Genomic DNA, 14,100 nt, shown 5'->3' with positions numbered 1-14,100 from the left:
GGATCTGAGGCGAGTGTGAGTTTGGTTGGGTTTAAGTTTCTTTGATTTTTCTGGATTGTGAAAGAGGGTTCAAAAAAAGGAAAACATGGCTGAAATGGCTGGTCCATTGTTTTACATGGATTGAAGCTCAGATAAACCCTAGATCAAGGAATAGATGGAGGTCAATTAGAAGGGTAGATAAAGTTCTAATCAAATTGGATTTCTTGGAATGGTGGACTGCTATGTTGCTAAAAGAATAATTAATTAACGAAAGTGAGAAGTTGTGGCTTCTATATCAAGTAGGCAACTACAACAAAAAGAAGGAGAAAAGAACAAAGAGGAGAGGGAGTTTGTTGGATAAGAGAGAGAGTCATTGGGGGTGGTGAATGCTCTGTGTATTGCGGAAATAATTAATGGGGGGCTGGTCAATTCTTGAAAGTAGATATTAAATAACCAAAAAAACAAAAAAAAATTGGTGTGTTATGGTGTTGCAACACCAATTGAAGATAAGAACTAAAGAAACAAAATCGAGAAGTTGTGTGGGGAAGCATTCGTATGTCTCCTTCAAGGTTTAAATTCATTTTTTTCTTATGGTTTAGATTGATCTATCCTAAAATCACAAACCTAAAGTAATAGAAAGAGATAAAAGGGGGGGGGGGGGGTTGCATGGGCTATCGCAAAGGGGGGCCAACAAAGAAATGAAAAAGAATAGAGGTGGGGGTGATGTCATGCTATATGGGTGTTTGCTGTAAAAGAAAAAAAAGACAAAGCTAGAGTTGTGGGTGCCCCATCACCGTCCCTGTTTTGTAGAAGGTAGCAGGAAACCATAAATTAAGTGGTGAGTTTAGGTCCATGAAATGAACATCAAAGTTGATGTATGCGAGTTTAATATAAGTAAAGTAAAACTGATCAGGAATATTAAAAATATTAAATGGGTCAAGATTTGATACTTGGCTTATGTATCATTCCTCGATGTACATTAAACCCCAACCAAAGAATAAAGGCAAAGGTTAACGTTTGGGAGAAAAAACTAAAGAATGAGGAATAAAGGCAAAGTCTGATGGCAGCTTCAATCAACGTATGTGTGCAGTATTGGAAGAGTTTACTATTCTAAAGGTATTGGATAACGTCAAGTTTACACTGGTAAAGTGCACATAGAGTTGATGACTCGGTGACTCACAACTTCTCTCGGTACACATCAAACATGTTTGGGTTCATGCCAAGACAAGAACATTATAGTATGTCAAACGAAGGGACATAATATCATAAATATAGTCATATGACTAGGTATTAAATTCATTTTGAATTTTCTATTAATTTTATATATTCTAATAAAGTCCAAGGGCTAAAGTGTTCATCGGGGGATGTCAATTTTGATGTGCATTGAAATCCATCATTGTATAAGGGATCAAGAAAATAAAAGGTAAAATGGGGGAGGGGGGATGGACCCAATTAGTTCTTAGCATTCCCCCCAATTCTCACAAAACCATACCAAGCCAATTAATTGCTTAGGGGCTTGGGTCACACCCATAATTAAGGGTCCCACGTGACCCAATTATTACTTGAATTAACTCGGCATAAAAGTAATGTGGGTGCAAGCTCGACTAAAGTAAGTCAAATTTATTTTTTAGGAGTTTGATCGGGTAAAATGATACAACTTGAGGGCTAAGTTCTATGTCTAACTCGATCAAGGATGAGGACTCTACTGAGTTAAATGGTTTAATTTATCGTTTGATTTTCTACCCACAAAGTTAAAGGGTACACTTGGGGCTCAGTGCAAGCTCGGTCAATAAGGTAAAATAGTTAATTTGTATTTTGGGATCGCCCAAATATAATTTTAGGAACTTTGAAGGGTGCACAAAAGCGAATTCAACTACATTGTTGATCAAGTACACACAAAAAAATCCCTAACTTCGTTGTTAGTAAGTTGGTACACAAAATGAAAATCTAATCCATCGGGTTAAATTGTATACACGAGGGACTCAATTTAAATCTAGTCTGTAAGGTAATTCTTCATGGGAGCTCGATCTGAGTATAATTATTCAGGGAATAGGACTCGGGTATACTTAAAAAGATATTATAAGTAGGATTTTAATAAGTATATGGATTTATTTAAATTAGCAGTAGGAAATCTACGTTATGCTATCAAATTTCACGAGGCATAGGGATTTTACTTTAAATATTGTTAATTGAGTTTATGTTAATAATAAAAATGATTATCTTTTGATTTATTTCATATTATCGAAAGGTAGTTTGGTTCATTATGGGAATCGAACCCTATTATATTTGGTAAATGTAGCTCGGTTCATTAAGGGAACTAAGACATGTTCTGATTGGTTAAACACATTGAAAAAAGATAAATTTTTAAGTTCAATTCATTGAGGGAATCGAACCTTACTTACATGAGGTTGAGTAGGTTCAAGAAGGTTAATACTCGGTTCATTGAGGGAATCGAGCCCTACTCATATGAGGTTGAGTAAATTTAAAAAGTTTAAGTCCCGGTTCATTGAGGGAACCAAGCCCTACTCATATGAGGTTGAGTAAATTAATACTCGATTAATTGAGAGAATCGAATCCTACTCATATGAAGTTGAGTAGGTTTAAGGTCAAGTCTCGGTTCATTGAGGGAACTGAACTTTACTATTGATGTTGAGTAGGTTTAATAAGGTTAAGGCTTAAGTTAATGAGAGAACTAGCCCTATTCTGATGAATGAACAAAACTAGAATGGATAAGTAAGACAACTCGATTCAAGGAAGAAATTGAGCCCTACTCTTGAGGTTGAGTATATTCGAGGGAATCTGACTTAGTTGTTGGTTGGCCAGTCATATATAAGATGGAGTTCGACATCTTTGTTAGTCGGTTGACACACAAAAAAAATTCTATTTTTTTCTAAGGAATCAAGATTGACCCTCAATTTGGTCAGTTTATTAGATGAAAAATCTTAGATCACTCTGGGATGTAAGTCTAATCTACATAGAAGATCAAATTTATGAAAAATAAGATCGGGAGCTCAGGAATTATACAAGTTCAAAAATTAGAGATGGTGCTCACTCAGGTCAGGAGTATTTCTCGAAGATGGATTTCGATACATCAATCTCCACCTTCAAGAGTGGGCTATGTGGAGAGATAAAATCATCTCCTATCTAGATCGTTTATTTACACCATTAACACACATCCCGATACATACACATGGTATTGTTTGCAGATGACTTTATCTTATTAGGGAAGAATCTCAATTTAATAAGATTCTTCATCTTTTATATAATTATTAATTTGGATAAAAGGTAATGTAGTCAATTGTAATTTTAAGTAAGATTATGATTCTTTTTAAGATTTTTCTATTTAAAGGCTTTGAGACCACTGTAAAAGAGGATGGATGAGAAGAGGAATGGGGGAGATCAAGGTAAGGAGGTCATGTAATAAACTCGATTATATAGTGAAACGACTCCTCGAGCCCGTTGACATAGGCATGCTTGTGTATTTATTTTTCATGTTTTTTCTATTATTTTATGGATTTAATGATGAAATTGTGATCGTGGTTAATTTATCACAAAATTGACTTCTACAATATTTATTCAAAAGTTTGATTATATAAAAAAATCTACATGATTTAAATTTCAAAATGATTATACGTTGCATGCTGTAACTGATTGTTGGAACGATAAATTTCTTACTAGGTAACTCTCGTTACTCATCCTACCATTCACCTTTCAGATTTTGCAGTTGTTGATGAGTCATTTATTGAGGATAAGGTTTATGAGGAGGTACCCAAGGTTGAATATGTGGATGAGCAGCCACTTCTGTTATTTTGATTAGTCTTAGGGTCTTAGTAGTTGTTTATTTTATGTTTTAGATTGAAACTTTTATGTTTAGGAACTGTGTGTCAATTTATATTCAGTACAATCATCTAGTTATGCCTTGTTTTAGTAAGAACAATTATTATTTTGAGATTTAAGGATTTTGGATTATATTTACTTCCGCACCCTATTAATCCTTGGTATCATTTATTTCGGCTTTTTTATAATTGTTTATCAGATTCTATGCTTTTAGTATTATATGTTATCATGAGAATGGATAGCCAATCATTCATTGAGATTTAACATAAGAATCCTTAGGATTCGTGTTGGATTTTGGGGCATGACACAATGCACTTGCCCTCCCGAACCAATCTTCCATGACATATTTTGATAAAAATTTAACCCTTATTTCGAACTTTAAGATTCAATCTACGTCAACCTACGAACCTCAAGTCTAGATAATTTTTTTTGAAAGTATAAAATGATAAAATTTTGGATAGAAAATCATAGTATTTTGTATAATGGTTAAGGAAACTTAAAGTTGAATATATTGAAATTAAGTTACCATAAACATTGAAGAAGATGATGAATGATTTTTGGAAGAAAATAATGTAGAATAAACAAGATTTTTTGCTTTAAAAAAAATCTAGGATTTTCTTTAAAGGGTTAGTGTTAGTTTGAAAATAAGAATTGAAGATCAGATTGAGTAAATTAAAAAAATATACAACAGAAATTGAAGAGCTTGAGGATGACTAGTTTGAGAAAAAATGTAAGGGATTTTGACTCGAAGTTGAGGACAATGGTATTTAGCTCTTTTTCTATATGTCTATTAAGAAGATTGAGGTCAAGGAGGCATATGGCCAGTTTCAAAACATAGGAATATCTCTAATATTCACTAAAACGTTGAGGCATGGTTTCCAAACATAGGGATAGCTTTGATATTCATTAAAAGGTTGAGGTGTGTCTAAATCATTTTTTTGTTAAGACTTTTCTTTTATTAGTATAATGAGAGAAGGTGGAGTAGAAGTGGTTCAACCCCCTACATTTAAACGTAATTAGAAGGTGGCATGTACAAATACAAATGTATCTAAATGGCTTATTTGTAATTTAAAATATTTATTAAGGGGCAATTTTGAAGATTACATGGTAAAAAATACATTTTTATAACGGCCTAAGTTTCCTTATGCTTGGGTTGGCCTTGCCTTCAACCTTCGATCCTAAAACACAATTAGGTCGAATAAGGTTGAGTTTTGGGAAAAAGAAATCAAAGAATCTTAACAAGAGGTTGAATAAGTTTCTTAAGAGAAAGAGAGAAATCATGACTTGTGGTGGCAGTGGTAGAGAAGAAGACAACTAAGAAGATGAAGATGAGTAAGGTTTCAATTTTGTGTGGATTTCATTTTTTCGTTGGAGCAAATAGGAAGATAAAATCCAACCCTTATTAAATTTTTTGGATGTAGGTAAAAATCCATTTTCCATTGAAACACCAATATAACACATGGAAAATAAATTTTCAACTAATTTTCCATGTGCATTCAAAGACACTCAAAGGTGTTTTTGGCCAAAGGTTGAAGGAGAGGATATTTTGGTCAATTTATGTTAGATGAACGTGAAAGACCACAGTCAAAAAAAGGGTAAATAATCGGTTTGAAAACCAAGGGTACATCTCTAATTTTCACCAAAATAGTGAAGGTGTCTGAAACGTGTTGCGTTTGTATTCTTCAACGCTATCCGTGGCGTCATGAATAAAGCATAGAAAAAGCCTTATGTGGGACCCACTCTTTCCGCTCTTATACGTCTTATCTCATCTTCCGAACCACTAGCTTCGGACTATCTTCACCGACTAATCTACACGTGGCGAAGATCTGTTGGTTCGGACTTCGGTTCGGTAATCCACTCCACGTTGCCTTTCTTCTTCTTCTAGCTTCAGCCTTCAACCTCTCACTCTGTCCCTGTGAGGCCTTGAGACCAAAACAACAGAGAGAATTCGATTTCTCACAAGCCTTTTTTCTCCAAAAATCGAACTTTTGATCCAAAAAATATTATCTAATTTTCCCGTAATTTGAGGTAATTTATTTGCAGTCGATCATCTCCATCAACTTTAACAAATAAACTCGTTTGTTTGATCGAGAACTTGTTTTCTGCTTCTCTTTTTTCGTCTTCTAGGGTTTGTTCTTCGACGATCATCTACTGTTATGATTCTTTGCTCCATATTTATGTTTCTACTGATTTTTTCATAGCTTGGATTCCATGAGAATGATCTTCAAGTTCTTTTTTTGAAGTATAGTTGTGTGTTTTTTATTTTATTTTATTTTATTTATGTTGATGATTGTTCTGGAAGATTAAAAAAGCTGGAATTTATGTAACTTTTTTTACTTGTTTTTGGTTTCTACAGTATTTGATCCATCATAGTTTGTAATTGTGTTTGTTTATTAATAAGAGATCATAAAATTTGTTTGTCGCTATTATGGTATCGAAGATACTAAAAATGGTTCCTTTCAACTATATATGAAAAGAACCAATCAAAAAATATAAAAAATAGTGTTGAAGGACAATTTATGCATTCTGGATGAAACATACTTTGTTAATTCTAGTAAATTGTGGCAACCCATGAGCACTAGTTTGAATTAACAAGTCCAAATTAGAGTTGTATGTCATTGCAACTGAGTTGATGATATGGGTCTGTTGGAGCTACCACACCGATCCCTTTCGATATTAAGGACATAGAATTATCATCTTCACAGCTAGACGTCTGATGATTTTTGAGTTTTGTGGTGTTTGAAGCTTGAGGATCATCAGAAGTCTGGACCTAGGGATGATGGGACCACTCCACTTGACTTTTTTTTTTCCGAACATGTAAAGAAATTTATTTATAAATTAGAAAAACAGCAAGGATATAGGTTCAATTGTTGAAATTGTTGTACCTATGCAACATCCATTAAAAACATTCCCTTATTTTATTCATAGGTTCAATTCCAGAATATTCAACTCGATTGTTTGGTTTTTATTTTATTGTTATTATTTTTTATTTAGAATTATAATTCATTGCTCTGTATACATTTATTTTCCTTTTATAGGGTGAAGTAGATTGCATGCAGAGCAAATCTTTGGGAGACATGGAGTATATTAATCTTCTGCTTGCTTTAATTTATAACTATTGAAGTATTTGCAAGATCTTCACTCAATGGGGGGAGCTTGTTCAAGAAAGAGAGACCAAGCAGTCAATGAGGAGAGTGTACAAAGAGGGGTCTCTGGAAAATATTGTAAAAGTGGTAGTTCAAAATGGCTAAGGACTTCATTTCGGCTTGGTGTAGATATCCCACTGAGACGTGGAAAATGCCCATCTCTCATGGAACTATGCATTCATAAGATACGTGAGGTATTTATTTTTATTGAGAATATGTGTCTTAGAATTCTAAGTCTTCATGTCTCAACTGATCTTGTTTTCTCTTGTCTATTTGATAACAGGACATTGATAAATATATTGACAAGTATAGAACCTTTGCTATGCTACCAAGGGATATAAGTCAGCAGATATTTAATGAGTTGGTGCATACCCACTGTTTAACTGATGTTTCTCTTGAAGCTTTTCGAGATTGTGCTCTCCAGGTAATAACCCAATAAATCGTTTAAGAAGTTGAAATCTTATTGTTGTGTAAAGCAATGAGTATTAGAACTTAAGTTAATTGACATGGTGACCTCTAAAGTTTTTAACTTATTCTACAGGATATTTACTTGGGAGAATACCCAGGAGTGAAGGACAGTTGGATGGATGTCATCGCTTCACAAGGGTCATCCTTGCTATCTGTTGATCTTTCTGGTTCTGGTGTAACAGATTCTGTATTGCTTCTCCTTAGAGATTGTGCAAATCTTCAAGCCTTATGTTTAAATTATTGTGACCAGATTTCAGACCATGGGCTAGAGCACATAAGCGGTAATTCACTTTCTATCTCCTTTTGTTTAGGGGCTATCTTCAAATGAAAGTCATGTTATTCTTCAGTAATCTGGCATGTACATAATGAAACCCTTATTCTCAATTCTACGAGAATTTTGTGAAAGCGATTCATTTGCTTCTATCCCGTGGAAGTTTTATTTTCCCAAAATATATCCTAATTTTTGGCCTAATTCTTCTTATGATTGATCGACTCAACCTCTCCAAATTTATGGCATTGAAGGGATTTCATGTTTTTTGTAGATTTTGATAGTCAAGCTTTTTTGAGATTTTGAGGTGGTTCCTTTCTTGTTTTGTAATATCTAACTTCTCTATGTTGGGCATAGAACATGATTCATGTTGTGCTTTCCTATTCTTCAACAATGACTACATGTGCATCAAACTCAATGTTGTTTCTCACTGCAAAACTTTTTCTTGGGACAATAGAGTTAGATAGTTAGATGAACTTGGAATACCTTTATGTTGAGGATGATGAAAGTGTTTACAAAGGCTTATTGAAATGAGATAATGTAACTCTAGGACATGTAACACACATGGAACTCATGGTTGGTGAGTATCTTAGTAATATATAGGAGTGTGATGCCCCAAATTTTGAATGTTGACGTCCTGACCCAAATATCCTAAGTTGATCCATGACCTGATTCAGTTGTCTATAACTGATATGTAAATGCAAACATCCATCATTGTTCTTGACAAAAAACGCTTGTGCTCCCTTGGGTGATGTGTTGGAACAAATGAATCCCTTCTCCCGAAGCTCCTTCAACTGACTGCTCAATTTCCTTAGCTCAAGATATTGGAGCTGTCCCTGGAGAGAGGTCAAAGGGAAACTTTATCTCCCTCTTTGGAGGTAATCCAGTCAATTCCTCTGGGAAGATATCTGGAAAATGCCTCACAATGGGAAAATCTTCATCCTGAGACTGATGCCATATTCATAAAGACCTTGGTCTTAGACCAATTTTATGCATAGGAAAACTTCTTTTTCTCCAATATATCGAAAAGATGGGCCATCTTGTAACCTAAAGGTTATTTTCTTCTTAAAACAATCCATCAAGGCATGATGAGCTGCTAACCAGTCCATACCAAGTATGACATCTAACTCTATCATGTCTAACAGGATTAGATTGGCTTCTAACTCCTTGTCAGTTATCCGAACGACAGATAATGTCTCAACTCCACTCCCTATCAGAGTAGCTACAAACAGGATTATAACTCAAAAGGTTCTACATCTAAGCCCCAGAACGATGCATATAAAGATGGTGTAAAAGGACTTGATCTAGAATCAAATATCGCACGAGCATGGTTTTTAAACTCGTCCGAGACCGAGACGTATCGCCCGAGTTAACTCGGTATCGCAGCCTAACAAGACCAACTCACAATGAGTCATGAGACGACCGCGTATCGTGAGTTATGTGAGTCGTCTCGGACGATATTTTCGCAAAACTTGTCCGAGATATCCGAGACATTACAAATTTTACATTAACTCGCGATACAAATGAGTTGTATCAGACGAGATTTTCAAAATCTCGTCCGAGTTAACCGAGTTTTGCGAAAAAAAAGTTACAAATGAAAATTTATGTTTTATTTTTACAAGCAATAGCTATTGAGTAATATTATTACTTTCTTGTCATAAATACTTAAATATATTTTTGATAATTTGTTTTATTTTTTCTTTAGAAGCTTTTTGATGAAATTTTCATTAGAAATTTATACTAATCTTTAGGAAACATGTGTTTTATTTAATTACCTTGAATTTGATTGATAGGTATATTATGATTTTTTTTTTTTTTTTAATTTATATTTTTTTTAGGGGTTCATTTTTTAATAGGAATCAATTCTGAATTTTTCCTGAATTTTTCAGATTTTTTAAATGGTTAAAAACCATTGTTTCAATGTTGAACAAGACGACTCGACGAGACGAGACGTATCGTCCGAGTCAACTCGGTATCAGAGGTGGACGAGACGAGACCAAATACCGAGTTTAAAAACCATATCCACGAGCCAATGAATTATATATAATAAAATGTTACCACCAATCACTGCATTGTTGGCTTAGGCATCTTGTTGAACTACCGCATAGACTCGCCCCTGATCTACCTGGTTATTCTGCTGTTGTTGTTGAGGTGGTTGAGGTTGTGGGTTGTGCTGCTACTGCTCCTCCATCTACTCGTTAACCTCAAAGTTCTGCTGAGGTGGCCTTCACCGCAGAGGACAAGGAAACTGCTGGTTCTGAGGTTGGAACTGTTTAACTTGCTGGCCTACACGTTGCAGGCGATATGCCTCCATTGGCCGCATATGTAGTATTAAAATCATCATCTGGTTCCCCCAATAATCCTGCCCTAACCAGACTACTGTGATCTCTCAATCTCTGCCTCTTATTATCATTACAACCTTACTGATGGTAACTGTTGTTCATTTGTTCACAGATCCTACAACTTCCTCCAATTCTATCTCCACCAATAAGGCGCTGTCAACCACTTCTGTATAATTCCGCAGTTTCAACACTGCTCTCCTCTCTCTAATGGTCAGTTGCAAACCTTCTTGAAACTTTCTTACCTAATCTTCTTCAACTGCCACTATATTAGGGACATAGCTGGATAGCTCAGCAAATTGAGCCTCATATTGGGCCACTGACATCTCCCTCCGAATTTATTGCATGAACTCTGCTCATTTTTAACTAGGAGCAGCATAGGGAAAATATATCTCAAATAATTCCCCTTCAAAATCCCAAGGAAAATTGGCGTACATCCCTGGATCTTCTAACCATGTCCCACCAAAAATAGCTCTCCCTAGAACATGAAAGATGCAAAAGTGACATTTCCTGGTTTTCTAACACTCATATGGGGTCAACAGTCTTGTTGATCTCCTTTGACCATGACTTGGCCTATGGGGGGTTCATGGTGCCCTTAAACATTGGGATAGAGCCCCTTGCATTCTTGCATGTCTATCGTCATTTTTTCTTCCTCAGTCCTCTCCCGAACTAGTACGAGAGGCGCAGCCACCATTTGCTGTTGCATAGGGGCTTCTTGTTATTGGATTGCGCCTGTGATTCCATGGAGTGCTTGAAACACATCCTGCAACTCATCACTGACCGGAAGATTTCTATTTTCTCTGTCTGCCATTACCTATTTATGCACATGAAATCAGGGTTCCTTTCCAACTTATAGGTGACAAACAAGATTTCCACAATATCAGAACTTAAACCAAGCATAGCCTAATACCTAAATCATAAATAACTTAAATATATAATTAAATTTTTTTTTAAACAATGAAAAATTTAAAATCCTAAGAGAATTCTATCTTTCTACTACAGGTGGAGTGCTTATTTTCTATTTGTGTGCTCCTGGTTTGTTATTCCCAATGACTCATAAATATTTTAATTGTAACTGAATCAGTAATAACTACATGTGCTACTATTATTAAGGTGGAGTGCTCAGTTTACAATTGTGTGCTCCTGGTTTGTTGTTTCCCAAGGATTCATAAATATTTAAATATTAACTAAATCAGTAACATCTACACTGCCCTAAAAGCAGTTAACGGCCATGTGACTGTTGTGGTAACTGGCAAGCTTGATGTCTTCCTTTTGCCTGCTTGAATCTATAAATCTGTTGGCCATCTACATGAGTTCATAGTATTACGATCATGTGCTTATGTAATTATGTTTGTGGATATCGTTCTTATTCACTCTGATAAATTTAAGGAAATTCGTTTGAGATGGTTTGGGCGGTACAGTAAAGACCATTGGCCTTGTCAGTGAGTTGCACTTTGTTGCAAGTTGGAAGCTCTAAAAAGGGAAGTGGAAGGTCGGAAACAAGGTGGTTTGAGTTAGTAAGAAAAGATTTGAAGTCACGCTTCGACAAAATATATTTCTCCAGTTAGAATTAAATGGCCAAAACGGATTCATGTTGTTGATCCCAATGTTTGGGATGAGGTGTACATGATGATGACTCTTGGTATTTAGTTAACATCATAATCCTGACATCCTTCATGGACATGTTTCTTGATTTTGTTTTCCTTCTTATTTTATTACATTCTCTCAGTTAAGTATTTTACATGCATTATTTATTTCATGCTTTCAGGTTTCTCAAGCTTGACATCTGTGAGTTTTAAAAAGAATAATGCTATCACTGCTCAAGGAATGCGTGCTTTTTCCAGCTTGGTGAACTTGGCAAAGCTGGACCTGGAACGATGTTCAGGGATTCATGGTGGACTTGTTCATCTTAAAGGTTTGTTTGTAGTAAATTCTCTCTGATTGGCCATGTGAACTTTTCCTTACATGATGCGGGAGTACTTGTTTGTCTTCCAAGAATTTATTGTTCCGAGGGGCTATAAATGTATTAGCATCTTCATTGGAAATTCATAGCTCCTATTAATGTACATTTGTATGCACGTAAATGTTCGTCATTTCATATAAATATGTTGAAATGGATGCACTATGCATAGGAATAGGTTAAGGAAGTGATTAGATATTGATAACGAAGGAATAATGCCTAAAAACAAACCCTCATTAAAGGGATATATATTGTCTCTGAGCAATTACCTTTTTTTTATTGTTCCACAAGGAGCTTTCAAGCTAGCGTCTGTTGTTGGATATGTTTGTAATCAGGCATTGGGTTATATGTATTACTTATGGTGTTCTTTTCTTTCGACAGATTTAACAAAGCTCGAGACTCTTAATATCAGATGTTGTAACTGCATAACAGATGCAGACATGAAGCCTCTCTCAGGTAGCTGTTGGCTTGCATTCTTTACCTTCCCATATTAATGGAAATTTTGACTGGAGTGACATTCTCATAGAGTCCAGTTTTCTAAACTGAGAAAGCATAGGTTTTTGCCAACATGGTTTCTACTTTATCACTTGTTTTCAGTTAGTTAAGGTTCCCATGGTTGTACTGTTTGCTTGAATCTGTCTTGTGAGCTTTTTCTCCTAAAAATGCTTGCTAGGGTTATCCTTTCTCAATTTTCTTTTCTTAAGATATTTTTGCTTTTGTGTCATTTTTTATGAACATATAAGTACATTTTCTGTCTTGTTTTGTTTTTTTGTAGACGTGAGTGTTTTCTTTTGCTTTTTGCATCCTGTATTCTTATATTGGAAGATTTCCACCAGAGTATTGCATTTCTATACTTTGAATTTGATTCTTTTGTTCACCAAAATATTTTGCGAAATGAAAGCTAAATCTACCTGTTCATGGATAGTGTTTTGTCAGGAAATACCGTATATCTTTTGTCTTTTGGTGGTTAAGTTTACTCAGTACTGATTTTGATTTTTCTTTTTGATTTGACTTGGCTGAGTTGAATCTTTCTCCTTCCTTTTTTTCTTCCTCGTGTTCAGTAAAGACATGAAAAGTTTGATCATCAATTTTTCCTTCAATTAGTTGGTTCAGGTTGACTAGGTCTTCGTAGGCAAGAAGCTTAAGGGTTTTTAGAGCTGGCTTTCCATTTGTCATGCAGATGGATGCGATCTGTGGGATGGTGACTGGGACCACAATCTCCTTCAGTTTGTCTCCTTCCTTCCATCTTTTGACTGTTACTCCTTGACCATATACATCAAGAGACTGGATCAAGCAAGTCTGAGTATGGTAGACAGTCCACCATCTGTCTTGAGTATTGACTAAGGAGTGCACCATATCGCTGATGAGGCCAGTTTGGTGAGCCTGGAAGTCGTGCACATTAATACTGATGTCTCCGGTATGCACATTGTAATTATGCATTCTGTCTTCACAAATCCTTATCAAGGTAAAGGGTCTTTTAGAGAAGATTACCCACGTAGTAATCCAGATAGGATATTGTCCTTGGAGGATTATCCTGAGAATTTTCTGGATTTCTGGGTCAAATATGTCTAGATGAGCATCGTTACACAATTTGATGCTGTCTAAAAGTCCAAGTTTGATCATGGACTTGGTGAACTTCTTCTCAGTGAGCTCAGTTACTGCAGTGTCTTTAGAGATCTTAGGGATTTGTGGAACAAATCCTTCTACTAAATCTCCGTCTTGAAGGGATTCTACCCTGCAAAAGGTCTTGGTAGAGTTCAAGATAGGGTTCTTCTATCTTTGGGTCAAGGATGAAGGTAGGGACGATATAAGAGATATTGTAGTCTGATCTCTCATAAACAATTTCCTTGATCTCCAGTCATGTCTGCATATGTAAATCCGGTCTTCATGTTCCTGGGAGAATTTTGAATCTGGCTTCTATACCCTCTCATAGCTTGGATCATGGAGAAAATACCTTGGTCGAACTCGATTTTTAAGCCATTTTGAGTAGCGTTCCAGACTGTGTCAGCTGCATAAAGTTAGCCAATAGAGAAGTGTTCTCTAATGGTTTTAGGGATTGGGAACTGCTCCCTTTCATTGTGTTGTCTGCGATATACTTGTTGA

General features: G+C 35.6%; 1 protein-coding gene across 3 annotated transcripts in view; it reads left to right on the top strand.

The window, feature by feature from the left end:
* The first annotated feature begins 5,685 nt into the window (after positions 1-5,685).
* Positions 5,686-14,100, top strand: part of LOC147389220 (uncharacterized) — a 34,372-nt gene continuing 25,957 nt past the window's right edge. For 2 of the 3 annotated variants that reach the window (XR_015170441.1, XM_086417675.1), the window contains exons 1-6: positions 5,686-5,844; positions 6,855-7,156; positions 7,246-7,386; positions 7,504-7,711; positions 11,806-11,952; positions 12,379-12,453. Coding sequence is in view for 2 of the 3 variants with exons in the window: in XM_086417675.1 (XP_086273801.1) it covers positions 6,962-7,156; positions 7,246-7,386; positions 7,504-7,711; positions 11,806-11,952; positions 12,379-12,453 (766 nt within the window). In the remaining variant the exon portion in view is untranslated. Of the gene's footprint in view, positions 5,945-6,854; positions 7,157-7,245; positions 7,387-7,503; positions 7,712-11,805; positions 11,953-12,378; positions 12,454-14,100 lie in introns of all 3 variants that reach the window. The other variant, XM_086417676.1, reaches the window with a different exon arrangement.

Source organism: Akebia trifoliata, chromosome 12, assembly GCF_017979445.1.
Source record: "Akebia trifoliata isolate Shusen 1 chromosome 12, ASM1797944v1, whole genome shotgun sequence".
Lineage (NCBI taxonomy): Eukaryota > Viridiplantae > Streptophyta > Magnoliopsida > Ranunculales > Lardizabalaceae > Akebia > Akebia trifoliata.
Note: the sequence above shows the minus strand (reverse complement) of the source record. Positions and strands in the feature narration are given on the sequence as shown.